The 14026-nt window shown below is 45.5% G+C and overlaps 1 protein-coding gene across 2 annotated transcripts in view; it reads right to left on the reverse strand.

Moving 5' to 3' along the window:
- The window catches only part of PARVB (parvin beta), a 43175-nt gene that overhangs the window by 1244 nt on the left and 27905 nt on the right, over positions 1–14026 (reverse strand). For both annotated transcript variants that reach the window (XM_088150877.1, XM_088150911.1), the window contains exons 7-12: positions 13162–13220; positions 10863–10882; positions 9851–9912; positions 8614–8682; positions 7902–8003; positions 5690–5762 (exon numbers count right to left, since the gene is read on the reverse strand). In XM_088150877.1, the coding sequence (XP_088007003.1) occupies positions 5690–5762; positions 7902–8003; positions 8614–8682; positions 9851–9912; positions 10863–10882; positions 13162–13220 (385 nt within the window). The remainder of the gene's footprint in view (positions 1–5689; positions 5763–7901; positions 8004–8613; positions 8683–9850; positions 9913–10862; positions 10883–13161; positions 13221–14026) is intronic.

The raw sequence follows: 14026 nt of genomic DNA on the forward strand, positions 1-14026 counted from the left end.
ATATTTCTTCTACCCCCGTGAAATTTCGTAGACTAATTCCCTTTTCCAACTCGACTGAATTCCTTTATACGGCCAACTCCACTAAGAAAATAGCAAGTATCACATTCATGGGGGGCGGGGGGGGTTCCCTGCCAATTTCGGAGACCTACCGTCTAAGGGATTGTTTTAAAGGGTTTAAGTGGCAGGAAACCACAGTGCTGATTTGAGGCGAGAGTGCTGCCAAATTCTGGCAGAGTGGGGCAGGGGACTCCAGGACCACAAAAGGGGCTGGGGGCACTTCCGGGCTGTTCCCCTGCCTTGTCTGTGGCAATCTCACTCTTCTAGATGCACATCAAAAGGGTGAGGACATTTGTTTCAATACAGTCTATTCGAGATGCTGCTAATTCCTAGGTTTGGAGCTCTGCTGGCAGGTTGGGGGTGAGAAATGACTTGATTTGGGGATTTTAGTCTTGGTGTGGAAATTTCCAGGCTTTGCAGCTTACTCTTTGAGTTCATTCTTATAAAAGGAGTGCGGCAAGAAGCAGATTAACCCCATATGAAGAAACAATCTGTTGGCCTGAAAAATGAACCACTCAGCAGCATGAAGGAAAGAGGACAATTTGTCTGCAAAGCAAATTGCACGCACAGATTAAAAACGAATAGAAAAATTTCCTCCCCCGGGGGAGGAATGGCAAAGGGCAGGGGCAGACCAGAAAGGAAGACTCATCCCTACAGAGACCATGTTGGAACATGCAGATGGACTGACTAGATCAGTGTTGTCCAAACTTGGCCATTTTATGAGTGGACTTCAACTCCCAGAATTCCCCAGCCAGCAGGGCTGGCTGGGGAATTCTGGGAGTTGAAGTCCACTCATCTTAAAGAGGCCAGGTTTGGACAACACTGGACTAGATGGATTGATAAATCAACAGCTGAAGTCCCCTTCAAATCAAGTTGGATTCCAGGTGACTTCACGAATGAATCCATGTAGTTTTCTCAGCAGTGGTAGGAAAATGACACCCCATAGCCTTATTCCAGGAGGCCTTTTCAACTTCCCTGTCTAGCTACAGCCCTGGGGTTTGCTGGTGATCTCCGATTCCCATATTAATTAATTGATTTTTAAAAAAATTATATGGCTGCCCATCTCAAGTACGTCACTCTGGAGGCCTAACAAACCAGTCCACAAGAAAAATGCTTGTAAACCCAATAAAAGATACAGTTAAAATAAATACAGAGCCAAAGAACCTGCATAACAAGCTCACGACACAAACCCACCGATATCGGGCTCCTCTAACATCCTGGCTGCAATGTCTGGGGGAAAAGCCAGGTCTTCGTGTTCTTCCGAAGGCCAAGAGGGTCAGCCCTCTGGATCTCAAAGAGAAGGTTCTTCCATAATAATGTCCAACCCTGCTTAATTTTTTTTTAAATCAGTCAAATCAGCTACAGGCTGCTACTGAGTTGGACCTGAGACCAAAGGAAAGGAAAAAATCTCTCTCAAGTCCAGTCTGGGTCTTAGTGACTGACCGGCCATGCAGTCATCTTGGCTACAAGATGGAAATAGAGGTTTTCTGTTGCCTTCTTCTGGGATATTGAGTTTACTTATGATTTCCCATCCAATTCCATGTCTGACCTTGCTTAGCTTTTTCATGATTAGCCAAGATCAGCGAGTCCCTGGAGCCTTTAAAATGTTCAGCCCGACTACTCAACAAACACTCCCCAGAGCTTCTGGAAGGCATTTAAACGCAGAGTCCAGGCGAGCTGAAAAGTGAAAGATCCCCGGATCTGCCCAGAATACAAAGGGCCACCTGCTTGCTCTATCTACCTTCCTACAGAGGATTCTCGTTATTCATGGGAGTTACGTGCTGTGAAGTTGCCACAAACACTGAATTAGCGAATACTGAAACCTCAATTGGGACCATGCGTATCGGGCGGTGCACATTTTTCACCACCCTGCATGTCCACGAATGACTATGTAAGCATCACAAGTATTGATTTTACAATAAATTTTAGCAAGTAGGCGAATTCACAAATACGGAATTCATGAATAATGAGAATTGACTATCCATCCATCCGTCCCAAGTATACGGCCACACATCTCACAACAGTGACTCTAGGCATTGAACAGAAGTTTAAAAATCAGAAGTCAACACAGCTTGTTCAATGAAACAACTCAAAACGACCAATGTAACACATGCCCATGGCCCAAAAACCTGCCTTATTCACGATCCATAAAAAACACAACCAACCAAATCGACAGCAGGGCTCCCTTAGCATCCTGGCCCAAATCCCCGAGGGAACAACCAGGTCAGAGACTTCACTAGTCTTTGAATCTTCAGACCTTGAGGAACTACCAAGGAGAAAACCACACCCCACCAACACTGACAGGGCAAGCTACTGCATATAAACAGAGAGCAAACCCCACTCCCTTCTAGCACTGAAGATGTGACCTACTCGGAGAATGAAACTTCTGCAAAAAAACAACCAAGCTCAGAGAACCCCAAGGACTCCACAGTTCAACCCTGGGCTACAGATATTCGCTTCTATTGGTACGTGGGGGATTGTCTGCAGGGAAAGCCAGTTGCAAATGTTGACTTGCAAATGAAGCTCCTCCATTGCAGAACTTCACGCTGCACCTTTAGAGATCAGCTCTTCCACCACAAATTCAACACTGGAACATAATTGCCAGAACAGGGCAACACAGAGGCCTTTCAAACAGCCTTGCCTGTGTAGGCCTTGCTTGCACCAAGGGACTTCCTAGCCGTTGCCCGTTCATCTTATTTTCATTAACAAAAATTGTCAAGGACCTTTCCGGTAGGCCAGAAATCAAGTACACGGAACCTTTGCCTTGCATGTGAACTTAGCTCATAAATTTTTTAAAAATCAAAAAATCAATCTTTAAATGAAAACCAGCATTCATAAAACCCATGATGAAAAGTTCTCCCAGTGATGGCCTCACAACCATAATTTAAACCAAGTCTACGTAAATCAATCCAAATAAATAAATAAATAAAATACATCGCTTTGTTGGCAGATTAATCAAATAAAACTTTGATTCATGTGGCAGCAAAGAAGACAAATGTAAAGTTAGGCTGCTTATCTAATTGGAAGTTCCCAAGAACCAGTCTGGGATTTTCATAGCCTTAAGATTCCATAATGTTTTCATTCATGACTTCGATGGAAGAGGATGAGGGGACGCTTCTCAAATTTGTAGATGATACACAACTGAGTGGGGTGGCAGATATGACCAATTCAAGTTGAAATGAGCTGAGAATAAACCTAACGGAGTTACGAGTGTGAAATGCAAATAAAAGCAAATAAAATCTTGGGGTGGGGTGGGGTGGGGGATCTTGCTCGGTAATTCTATTTGATTGCAAATTAAATATAAACCAAGACTGCAGGGAGGCCGATGCAATTTTAAGCTACATCAACCAAACTAGAGTTTCCAACTCACAGGAAACAATCGTTCCAATTTGTCCAGACCCAAGAGCTGCGTCTCGCTCTGAGCACCAACATTTCAGAAGGAGTTAGATAAATCAGAACAGATTTGGTGAACAGCAACAAAGATGGACAGGGGATCAGAAGCTAAGACCTCTGGAGAAGGACTGAAGGGGCCGGGTGTCTGCCTTGAGAAAAGACAAGCAAAGGGAGTTATCAAATATCTGAACAGATGCCACAGACAAGAAGAGTAAGAATTGATTTCTCATTACAAGGCATGGAATAATGGGCTGAAGTAACAGGAAGGCTGATTCCAACTAAATATTAGCAAAACCTTCCCACAGGAAGAGCAGGTGGGACCACTGACCCAGAGAGACCGTGGAAGCAGAGACCTGACAGCCCTCTGGCTGGGTGCACAGGGGTGGCACCCAAGGGCACACCATTCTCTGGCAGTCCCCTTTAATGGTGGAGAACAAGTTTTAACCAGGAAAGCAGCAAGTTAAAGGGAATCCTGGATTCCGAAAATCAAATTCTAAAATTTTACTGTAATACAAAGAAAGGATTCTTTGGGATATATTTTGCCATCATTTATTTTTTTTATTTCCTCCCGTGAACAATATTCCCAAAAATTGTCTTTTGGAGATCATTCTGGATAATACATCTTTACTGCACTTAAATTAAAAGGGAGGTATTCAAGAGTGCTGCTATTGGAAAAACGTAGCCTTTGGCCTGAATGCACAAATATACCTTGTGGTTGTTAAGAGGGGCAATTTATGACAGGCGGGGGAGTTCTGGGAGTTGAAGTCCACACATCTTAAAGTTGCCAAGGTTGAGAAACTCTGGCTTAGTTCCTACCTTAGCATTACTTTGTGGTGAGATTTCTTTTGAAGTGTAATACTGGATTAAATGGTTCTTATTGGCATTAGCATAACTTTAGGGTTAGGGTTAGGCCTCCTTGAAGTCTCTGTTTGAAAATATTTGAGCAATGCTATGTGAGTGAGGTCTTATACTTAGTTGTGACAGTTTTTTAATGTTTGATGGTTATGGTTAAATTATTGATTGACTGATTGATTTTTAATATATCGAACTATATGCCTAGTCCATGGAACTTGACAACTGGACAATGTAAATGGATTCTCCGTGCCTTACTATGGCCGAAGACTGACATTGCAGCCTTGGAAAGATAAATGTACGGTCCCATTCATTCAACGGACTGAAGACCTGATTGCACTTGCCACTTATGAGCGGATTGCCTAGAGACATAGACTTTGCATGGACAAGTACAATGAAATATGGGACTCATTTATACAAAATACAGCAGGTTTAAAAAATGATAGCCATATAAATTATTAGAAATAAATACACGCTTGAATAATATTTGTTTAGAGAAGTATATACAGAATTGTAACTGTGTACTATTATAACTTAATTTTTGTTGTTGTTGCATTTTTCCCCTTTTACATTAAAGCCCTTCTATGTATCTTTTTCCTTTTTTTGTAATTAAAAAAAGAATTTAAAAATTAATAAAAAAAAAAGAAATTCACTCGAGATCTCAAGAAAGCCTCAGCCCGAATTCACCCTGATGCCAACAGGAGGTTTAGCCCATAAACGCATAAACCAGGACAAGCCCGAAGGATAAAACGTCACCCTAAACAAATGGACACACTGAAATTAACCTAATATCTCCAGGAACCATAGTGTTAAAGGTTAGTTCACCCTAATTCCAAATAAATGTTTTAACTCCAATAATTGTCCCTCTGGATAATTGCAAGACTGGCAAAGTGGGGGGAAATGTGGCAAGCCACACCCCCTGTGATGTCACTGCACAAGCCCCTCCCTTACCTACCTGCCTGCCTCATAATGCCATGCTGGGAGGAGGGGGGCTCGCCCAGTGCTCAGACCCCCAGAAGCACATTTTGCTCCTTTCTTGCTGGCCAAAAAAGGCCTGTTTCCTGCCTGCAATGGCGAATGGCAGAAGGTGCCAGCTGCAACCCACTGCGAGAAATACTTAAATAGCCTGTTGCAGTTACTCCATGTCTCTGTCTCCTTCTTTTGGGGTTTTTAAAAACACTTTCAGGGTGGGCAAGCTGACCTCCCTGGCCATGGTTTGAACCATCTGTAAATATCTTGCCAACGGAGCATAAAAGCTAGAGAAGGCATTAGCGAAACGCTGCTCTCCTTTGCAAGGACCGGTCGTTCATCTCCTCGGCCAGACGTAAAAACCCACATGGGGGGGTCCTAAGTTTGTTTCACGAGACCCCGGGTCTTCCGGCGGTACCTTCAGGCTGTGCTTTCGGTTTCTTGAGCCCCGCGTCTTGCATCAGCTCGAAAGCAAAGGAGACGTTGTGAACCTGCAACCAACAAGAAGATACGGTTAGATTGTTGTAACGTCTGGGAACCCCCTTTTCCCACGAACGGCTTTTATGAAGAGGCGGCAGCTTTCATGAGCTGAATTCATCTGATGCATGGAGGGGCTAAGCCTTGTATTCTTCACTCAAGCCAGTGTTTTTCAACCTTGGGAACTTTAAGATGGGTGGACTTCAACTCCCAGAATTCCCCAGCCAGCAAGGCTGGCTGGGGAATTCTGGGAGTTGAAGTCCACCCATCTTAAAGTTCCCAAGGTTGAAAAACACTGACTTAGGCTCACCTGGATGCATTCTAAGACCACATACGTATCATCTGCTTGCAGGTGGGGGTCAAAAAAGTCAAGATGGAGGCTGCAATGGTGCCATTGAAGCTCTACCCATTTATTTTTACACGTATTGCAACTGGACAGAGTCTTTAACCAGGCGATTCCCTTCAGGTCAATACGGATCACATTGAAACTGCACGCGTTGCAGGTCAACTGCATCACTGTGGGGTGACCACAGTCACATGTGCCACTCTCCCTGGCGGAGGGGACCCTTCCTCAAATATAGTGAATCAGCAGATCTTCAGGGTGACGCTGGAATTTCTCTCCCTGGCACACGAGCTTTCCAGGAACAAGGAGCCTCTAATGAGGGCAGGAGCATGAATCATGCTGCCTACTTTCTCATCACAACCTGAACGCCTCCAGAAAGAACTATATAAAACCATGCTCAGAGTTCATAAAACAGATAATCTCCTGGCCTACAAAAGCAGCTAATCTAATAAACCAACTGATCATGGTAAAAGTAAACGTGCTCTCGGGTTCAACTCTACTTCCAGGGACATGTGCATGGAGGTGTCTTGGCAATGTCATGAAATGCCACCCCCTTGATCTGGGATATCTTTTAATTTCCCACTCTAAGCTCTGGGATTCCGTGGGGTTCTCCCATCCAGGTCCCAATCGAGTCTGACCCTGCTTAGCTTCCGGGTCCCGATGAGGCAATCTGAGTGTCAGTAAACAAGTCATCCGTCGTATCTCAATGAGAATGCAATGAACGGAGCATAAATGCTAACCACCTGGGTTGAGGGCTACAGTGCATTATACCAAGCTGGATCTAGTGTTGATTCTAATAACTCTGCAGGATCCATGACATCTCTATTTTGTTTTATACAAATGCGTGCGGGTGGACGAAAGATGTCTCCTTGTGGCAGGACAGCAGTTTTCCACAACTCCCTTTCTTTCTTTTCTTTAAGGGCCAGCACTAAGGATCACATTGGCCCAGCAGAAAGCAACGTAATTAAAATTATCCAGAGGAATGTAAGTGGGGGCAGTAAACCCAGGCAAAAGCATTCTCCCCCTTGGAGTTAATGGTGATGAAAAAAGGTTGACTGCACTTTCCAATTCTTGCTAAATTCTCATTTGTTGCTTCTGCCCCCTCCTGACAGTGCAAGGCATTGCACCAATATCAAGGAATTCCAGAGGTCTATTATCACCTTTTCTGCCACATTCAGAATCCAGTAAGACAGTTTCTCAACCTTGGCCACTTTAAGACGTGTGGACTTCAACTCCCAGAATTCCCCAGCCAGCCATGCTGGCTGGGGAATTCTGGGAGTTGAAGTCCACGCGTCTTAAAGTGGCCAAGGTTGAGAAACATCGCAGTAAGATAGTTTCTACTGCACTGTTACTGACAAAGCCCTCCTAACGTCCTGGGTACAGAAGCATGTAGCTTCCCAGTCCCTGAAATGAATGCATTATTCCCTCCACCCCGATATGCCACAGAATTTTGACCTTGTTAAAAAGAGGGGGATCAGCACATCTCTTTCTCACTGTACAGCAATCAGAATTTGCAACAGCGGGGGAAAGGCTGATCGCCTGGTGGTCTCTCATCCAGGAGCTCTCCACCCCAATCCCACTTAACTTTCACGTGCAAGTTTGGATGAGGCCAAGCTATTTATTTATTTCTAGATCTCTCTCACCCACAGACATGCAAACAGTAACAAGCATCTGGGGGAGAGGGGCGGCATACGAATTTAATAAATCGATAAATATTCAGAAAACGTCCTCAAACAGAAGCAGCCCAGACAGAACCCGCGAGGCCTGGAAGAGCAGCAGAGGGGAGAGGCCTGGTGTGATTCCTGCTCACCTTTTGATCCGAACTCTCGGGGGTCAGGAAGAAGTGGTGGAGAGGGACGAAATAGCCTTCGAGAAGCCCCATCAGTAACACCAAGTACACGCCGTCTGCAAACTGAGGAGAAGGGCCAGAAATGAAGACGAGAACAAGCCCAACCAGCGTCCGGGGCAGCTGGACCTCGCTGGGCTGAAGATCTTCCACGCCAACATGCCCGACAGCCCTTTCAGGGGTATTTGGGGCAGGCTGCCTCTGGGCAGAATATTAAACCGTTTCGGGTATTAATTTGCAGTTAAGGAGGATAACGTTAAAGGAGGTCTAGAAGAACCGCCCAAGCCTTTCCAGGGGGCCCAGGAATCGATCGATTCCCATCAAGTTTCAACGGGCATCCAGCTGTGGGAAGCAAAGCCTCCTCGCCTTGCCCATCAGCTGGCAGAGACGGAGGACCGCAACGGTGCCTGCTTTACGCTATCGTGAGAAATACCACATATAAATTAAACTGCAGGCTTGTCTTCCCTAGGAAAACGGCTTCCGTTCTTTTTTTTATTATTTTTTGCAGAAAGCAAAGCAACGCTTAGTTGCAAAATGGAAACACCTCCCCTGAAAATCTCCCATCAATATTTGGGGGCATAAGCGACACAATAAGCGGATTGCCAAAACAGGCTTTTATGACTGGCCCAGATACCCGGAGTGTAAACGTGCCAGTTTGTTCCTGAACGTCTCTTACCTGGGTTTCTAATTCCGTCACCTCCAAGTTCAGCTTGTTTAAGTGCTTGTTTACGAAGGTGATCAAGGACTGAAAAGGGGGGGAAATACGGTGGTCAGAGAAATAATGCACAACCCATATTCAAATTCTTTAAAAAACAGCAACAGAATCTAACTGCTTGGAATTCAAAGCGGCGTTCAAGTCTTCCGTGCATGTGGTAGGACTTTGTGCCAATGGCACCCACAAGTTCTCACAGCTTTTATTAGAACAGTGCTTCTCAACCTCAGCAACTTGAAGATGTGTGGACTTCAACTCCCAGAATTCCCCCAGCCAGCACGCTGGCTGGGGGAATTCTGGGAGTTGAAGTCCACACATCTTCAAGTTGCTGAGGTTGAGAAGCACTGTATTAGAAGGAGCATAAGCTACATCCCATTTACCTGCAACCCAGGGATGCATGTGGAAAAGAAGCAAGGCTCATGCCATGACCCCATAATGCTACTGGCATCACTCAGCCCCTCCTCTCTTGCAGACACCCTAGTCTTGTACAAATTCGTAATATTTGGAATTTAGGGGAACTGGGACCAATTTCCCACACCTGCCCAAGAAGCCTAACAATATTCCCCAGGCTTATTCTCGTGAACAGATGTAGCACTGAGGAGAGGGCCCCCCTCAAGTGGAGCTCAACCCTGGGTGATGACGATTCTGCGAAAAATAATTCACCTCTTTTGGATTTCCTTCTTTGCAGATCTGCCATGGCACGTTAAATAAAGACAGAAATTGATGAGGGCCTATTGGCCAGTCCTCTAAGCTGCCTTGATGTTTTCCTATCAAGAGCCTTATTTCCCAGGGGACAGAATGGGCAAAGTCAAAGGAAGCAGCAGGGGCACCAGAGACGAAAATGACCTCGGGTCCATCTTCTTTTCCAGAGATTGTTATTCTTCCCCCTCCCTCTCTTTTCTTTTCTCTGTCCAAGTAGCAAGCTAAGGGGATGGGATACAGAGTCCTTAGCAAACGTCGATTGCAATGTTTCTCAACTTTAGCAACTTTAAGCTATGTGGACTTCAACTCCCAGAATTCCCCAGCCAGCCTGGCTGGGGAATTCTGGGAGTTGAAGTCCACATAGCTTAAAGTTGCTAAAGTTGAGAAACACTGATCTACTGTATTCCAGGAGTTTCTGATCTCAAGTCAAGATCCATCCTGGAGCCTTTGGCTCTGGAGTCCACAAGGTAATGAAGAAGCTCATTAAACAATATTTTACCTTTTTTACTACACTTAGTTTATCTGGGGCGTGGTCAAAGAGTGTATCAAAGGCATCTCGCTCTGGTTTAAGAGAGAAAGAGAAAGAAGGCTTTATTAAAAGACACTGTTGAAACAGTGAGAATTCACTGGAGCAAGTTATACGTACATAATGATTATTTTTATTCCGTACCTGAGAACTCACAGAGCGCAGCATAAAATACAGTGGCCAGACATTGTATATTTATCTAACAGGAAGATGGTTTTGAATCGAAGAGGATGTTGTTTTCCAAAAGGATAAATAAATATAAACCCAAGACAAAAATCGTGTACACTACCAACTAAATCCCAGGGATTTTTCCTCCTTATAAATGCGGGCATGTTATCTGTGTGTAAGACTATACTTCTACATATGTACATACGTGCATATAGATATTTGTAAGAAGATACGTGTCAGAAGCCACATTCCCACAAAACAGTAGACTCTGGGAAAATAAATATCTACTTGAATTAATAGCTACGGGTTAAATTCAAGGGCCTGTAGAATATAACACCCCATTTATCAAATTCATTGATTTTGCATCTGCAAATAACAGTCATTCTCTTGGATACACAAACCACTCACACACACGGAAGCACAAAAGTGTACAGACATATACACACTCACACCCTCCAGGAACCCTCATCTTCCTATTGGGTAAATACAGCATCCTAGGTTTGCCAGGATTAGACAGGCAATGGGTCCACGTTTGAACCCATCCCACTTCGGGAGACCTTTGCCACAAGAAATGCCGATCAAGGAGGGCAAATGGAAGGATGCCACAGAGGAGACCAGCAGGACTTTGTCCCCAGCTTGAGGACAGGACTGGAATGAGCAAAACTACAGCCAACCCAGGCACAAAATGCTCAGCACAGAAGTGATCGTGACAAACATTGTGTCGCGCTAACCATAATAAAATACGAAGAGTTTAAGCCGCAATTTCACATCTTTGCATCTTGTACTTTTATGTTCCAAGTTAAAATCTTTTACTTACCAAATCGTCCCATCATCATTCTGTAAACAAGAGGTTTAAAAGAAAACAGTTAATGGCTTCCTAAATGTTCATAGTTCTTAAGGAATTACGCAAAGGGGCTGTTTCTCTTGATGTGAGATCGAGGTTCCTAACCTTTCAAGCCAGAGAGGATGTCGTCCTCACTGCCCAGGGCATTTTTCGGTTTCGTTGCACAAAATTCTAGAACAAATTTTAGCATTTGTTCCCCTCTGAATCTCTCTCCCCCCGACTCTTTCTGGCATTTCACAAGCGGCTCCTGAAACTCTGTTCCGTCTGAAACCAGCAGGTGAGGCTTCGGACCAGACCGCTCAAAAAGCATCAGAACATTTAAAGCACAAAACTTAAATGCTTCTGGGAAATCTCACAGCGCAGCATGGAAGGACAATGTGAATTTCAGAGCCATTGTGGTTTTTCTGCTTCCATGCAGACTCAGTTTCTGCCCCCCTCTAATCTTAAATCTCGTGGCTGAAGCTGGCTGCTTGGCTACCTGCAGGGTGGGGGCTGTCCTGAATTCCAGTTCACCATGATGGAGACGTTTCTGGCCCCACTATGTCATGTCTGCTCTGATGGGGAAGAGTTCAGGATCAGGGGTTGCAGGAGGCAGAGATATCCCATTCGGGAAAGTGGAGAACTTCAGACAACCAACTTTTTCAGACAGGGCACAGCTGGAAAGGAGAACATACTAGAAACTGCTCTTGCTCCAGGTCCAAAAGAGAGGAGCAATGGCTGCTGGAGCGAAAATAGAGAGTAGAATTCAAGTTTGGGCAGGTGAGGACTTCTCCAGCAGAGCAAATGGGCAATACTGGTGGGAGAGGTCCTTCTCTGCGTATTTATACCCATCCTTCAGCGTCCCTCAACGTTGGTTCCAACTGAGGTTCTTCCCTGACTGTTTTGGAAATCTATCTTGGCTATCCAGAACTAGGTACCAGGACTCCAGGAAAACTCACGACCTCTTCTCTGGACCAACCTGCTGCTCTGAAACCCACGGAAAGACCTGGAACCACACTATCACTCAGAGGCTCTTAGCCTGTTTAACCGGCTTCTCTCAGCTTTCCTCTGGCGTGCCTGTGCCTGTTCACTTAGGGCAGTGTTCCTCAACCTTGGCCACTTTAAGATAGGCGGACTTCAACTCCCAGAAATCCCCAGCCAGCCATGCTGGTTGGGGAATTCTGGGAGTTGAAGTCCACCTATCTTAAAGTGGCCAAGGTTGAGGAACACTGACTCAGGGTGACTGACAGCAACGGCCTCTGGAAATCAGGACATGCCACACCAGGGGATTTAAACCTGCAGCCCACATCAGCCTCTTTAGCTTGCAAAAATACTTTGGAGGCAGTGAGGATCCTGACCACCAAGGCCAGGGTGCTGAGCGCCGCACAGACATGCCAGTTGGGCCAAGGGAAATGTCCCAGGAAAGGAAGTGACCGGGCGGTGGTGGCCTCACAACTCACGTTAGCCTAACCGAGAAGGTCTCCCAGCAAGGCTTCTTTTGCCAAGTGGTGCCACCCCTGGGAACCTCCCCAACTTTGCCATGCAAAAAAGGAAGGACGGGCTCTGGAAGGCGAGAGAGAGAGGAAAGGCGAGCAAAGAAAAGAGCAAATGGAAGTCAGATCTCTCTGCTCAGCCTGGAGAGGGAAGAAAAGGAAGAGGAGGATGCAGGCAAAACCTAGCAGGATGGGCCAGGACGTGAAGTGTGTTTATTTACTGTCACTGATAGGGGGCAGAATGCTTTTTTGACCCTGGGTATATGCTATATACAAGTAGTTCTCGTTTAGCGGCCACAATTGGGACTGGCAACTTGATTGTTAAGCAAAGCAGTTGCTAAGTGAAACTGTGACTGTGTTTACAATCTTACTTCAGCTTTCCTTTGCTTTGCGAAGGTCGTCAATGTGAGGGTTGGTTGCAAAGTTACTTTTTCATCACCATCATGACTGTGAATGGTCGCTAAACAAGGCAGTTGCTAAATGAGGACTACCTGTAATTGTTTTGGCATATCAATTTTTGAAAACAGTGTTATTGGAGGTTTCTGGGAGAGAGAGGGGGTGTTTGGTTTTCAACTCTCCATCTGCCACTTAGAGTCACTGTTGTGAGATGGGTGACCCTAAAAATTGTCTAAATAAATTAATGAATAAATATTGCAATTATAAAAGAGAATCCCGGTAAGATGATAAAGAGAGTGATGCTAAACTACTGATTTCAGAGAATAATTCTATGTGCCAACCAAAATGAAGCAACATGGAGCACTCAACTTTGCGCACACAGTGGTGACAAACACAGAGCTTACTCGGTTGTAGTGGTGATCTCCTCGGTCACGTGGGCCGTCTGGAGTAACCCTTCCCGCTTCTGGAAGAAAATCAAAGTCACACCTGGTGAAATGCTAGAAGAACCTAACAGGCTGAAGGAATGCATAGGAATGACCCCTTGGGAGAAAGTGATTGTGTGATTTCTGCTATCCAGAGGAGGAGAACCTGAGAAGTGTCAGATCTCCTTTTTCTCAAACCAGTAGAGATAATAAAGGTGGGAAACATCTCTGAAGGCAGAAGACAACCTGACCTGCCTTCAGCAAAACATTTCCCACCCACACCTGGACAACCCTGGCTTTGAACGAGAGGCAAACTCCCAAAGCGGAGAGAGGCGTTAATCTCCCCCACCATGCATCAGCTTTAGAAGCCTTGAAATGCCCTCCGGGATCCTGCAGATTGATACGGCCCATTTATCCAGCAGCCCTGCCGATGGAGGGGAGAAGAGACGCCAAGCCCCAGAGAACAAGCCTCACCCACAGAGAACTAGTGTGGCAGACACAATTGCTTATTCGGGCAGAAAGGAATTGTAATCCTCAGACTGCACGTTGCTTTACAAGATAGATAGATAGATAGATAGATAGATAGATAGATAGATAGATAGATAGATAGATGGATGGATGGATGGATGGATGGATGGATGGATGGATGGATGGACGGACGGATGGATGGACGGATGGATGGATGGACGGATGGATGGACGGACGGATGGATGGACGGATGGATGGATGGATGGATGGATGGATGGATGGACGGGTGGGTGGGTGGGTGGACGGACGGTCAGACAGACAGACAGACACGCGTGCGCGCGCACACCCACACACAGAGGCGGAGAGAGGAAGGGAGGGA

The sequence above is a fragment of the Python bivittatus genome, unplaced genomic scaffold (genome assembly GCF_059951505.1).
Source record: "Python bivittatus isolate LINGU-HERP-01145 unplaced genomic scaffold, Pbiv_v1 ctg000010_np1212, whole genome shotgun sequence".
Lineage (NCBI taxonomy): Eukaryota > Metazoa > Chordata > Lepidosauria > Squamata > Pythonidae > Python > Python bivittatus.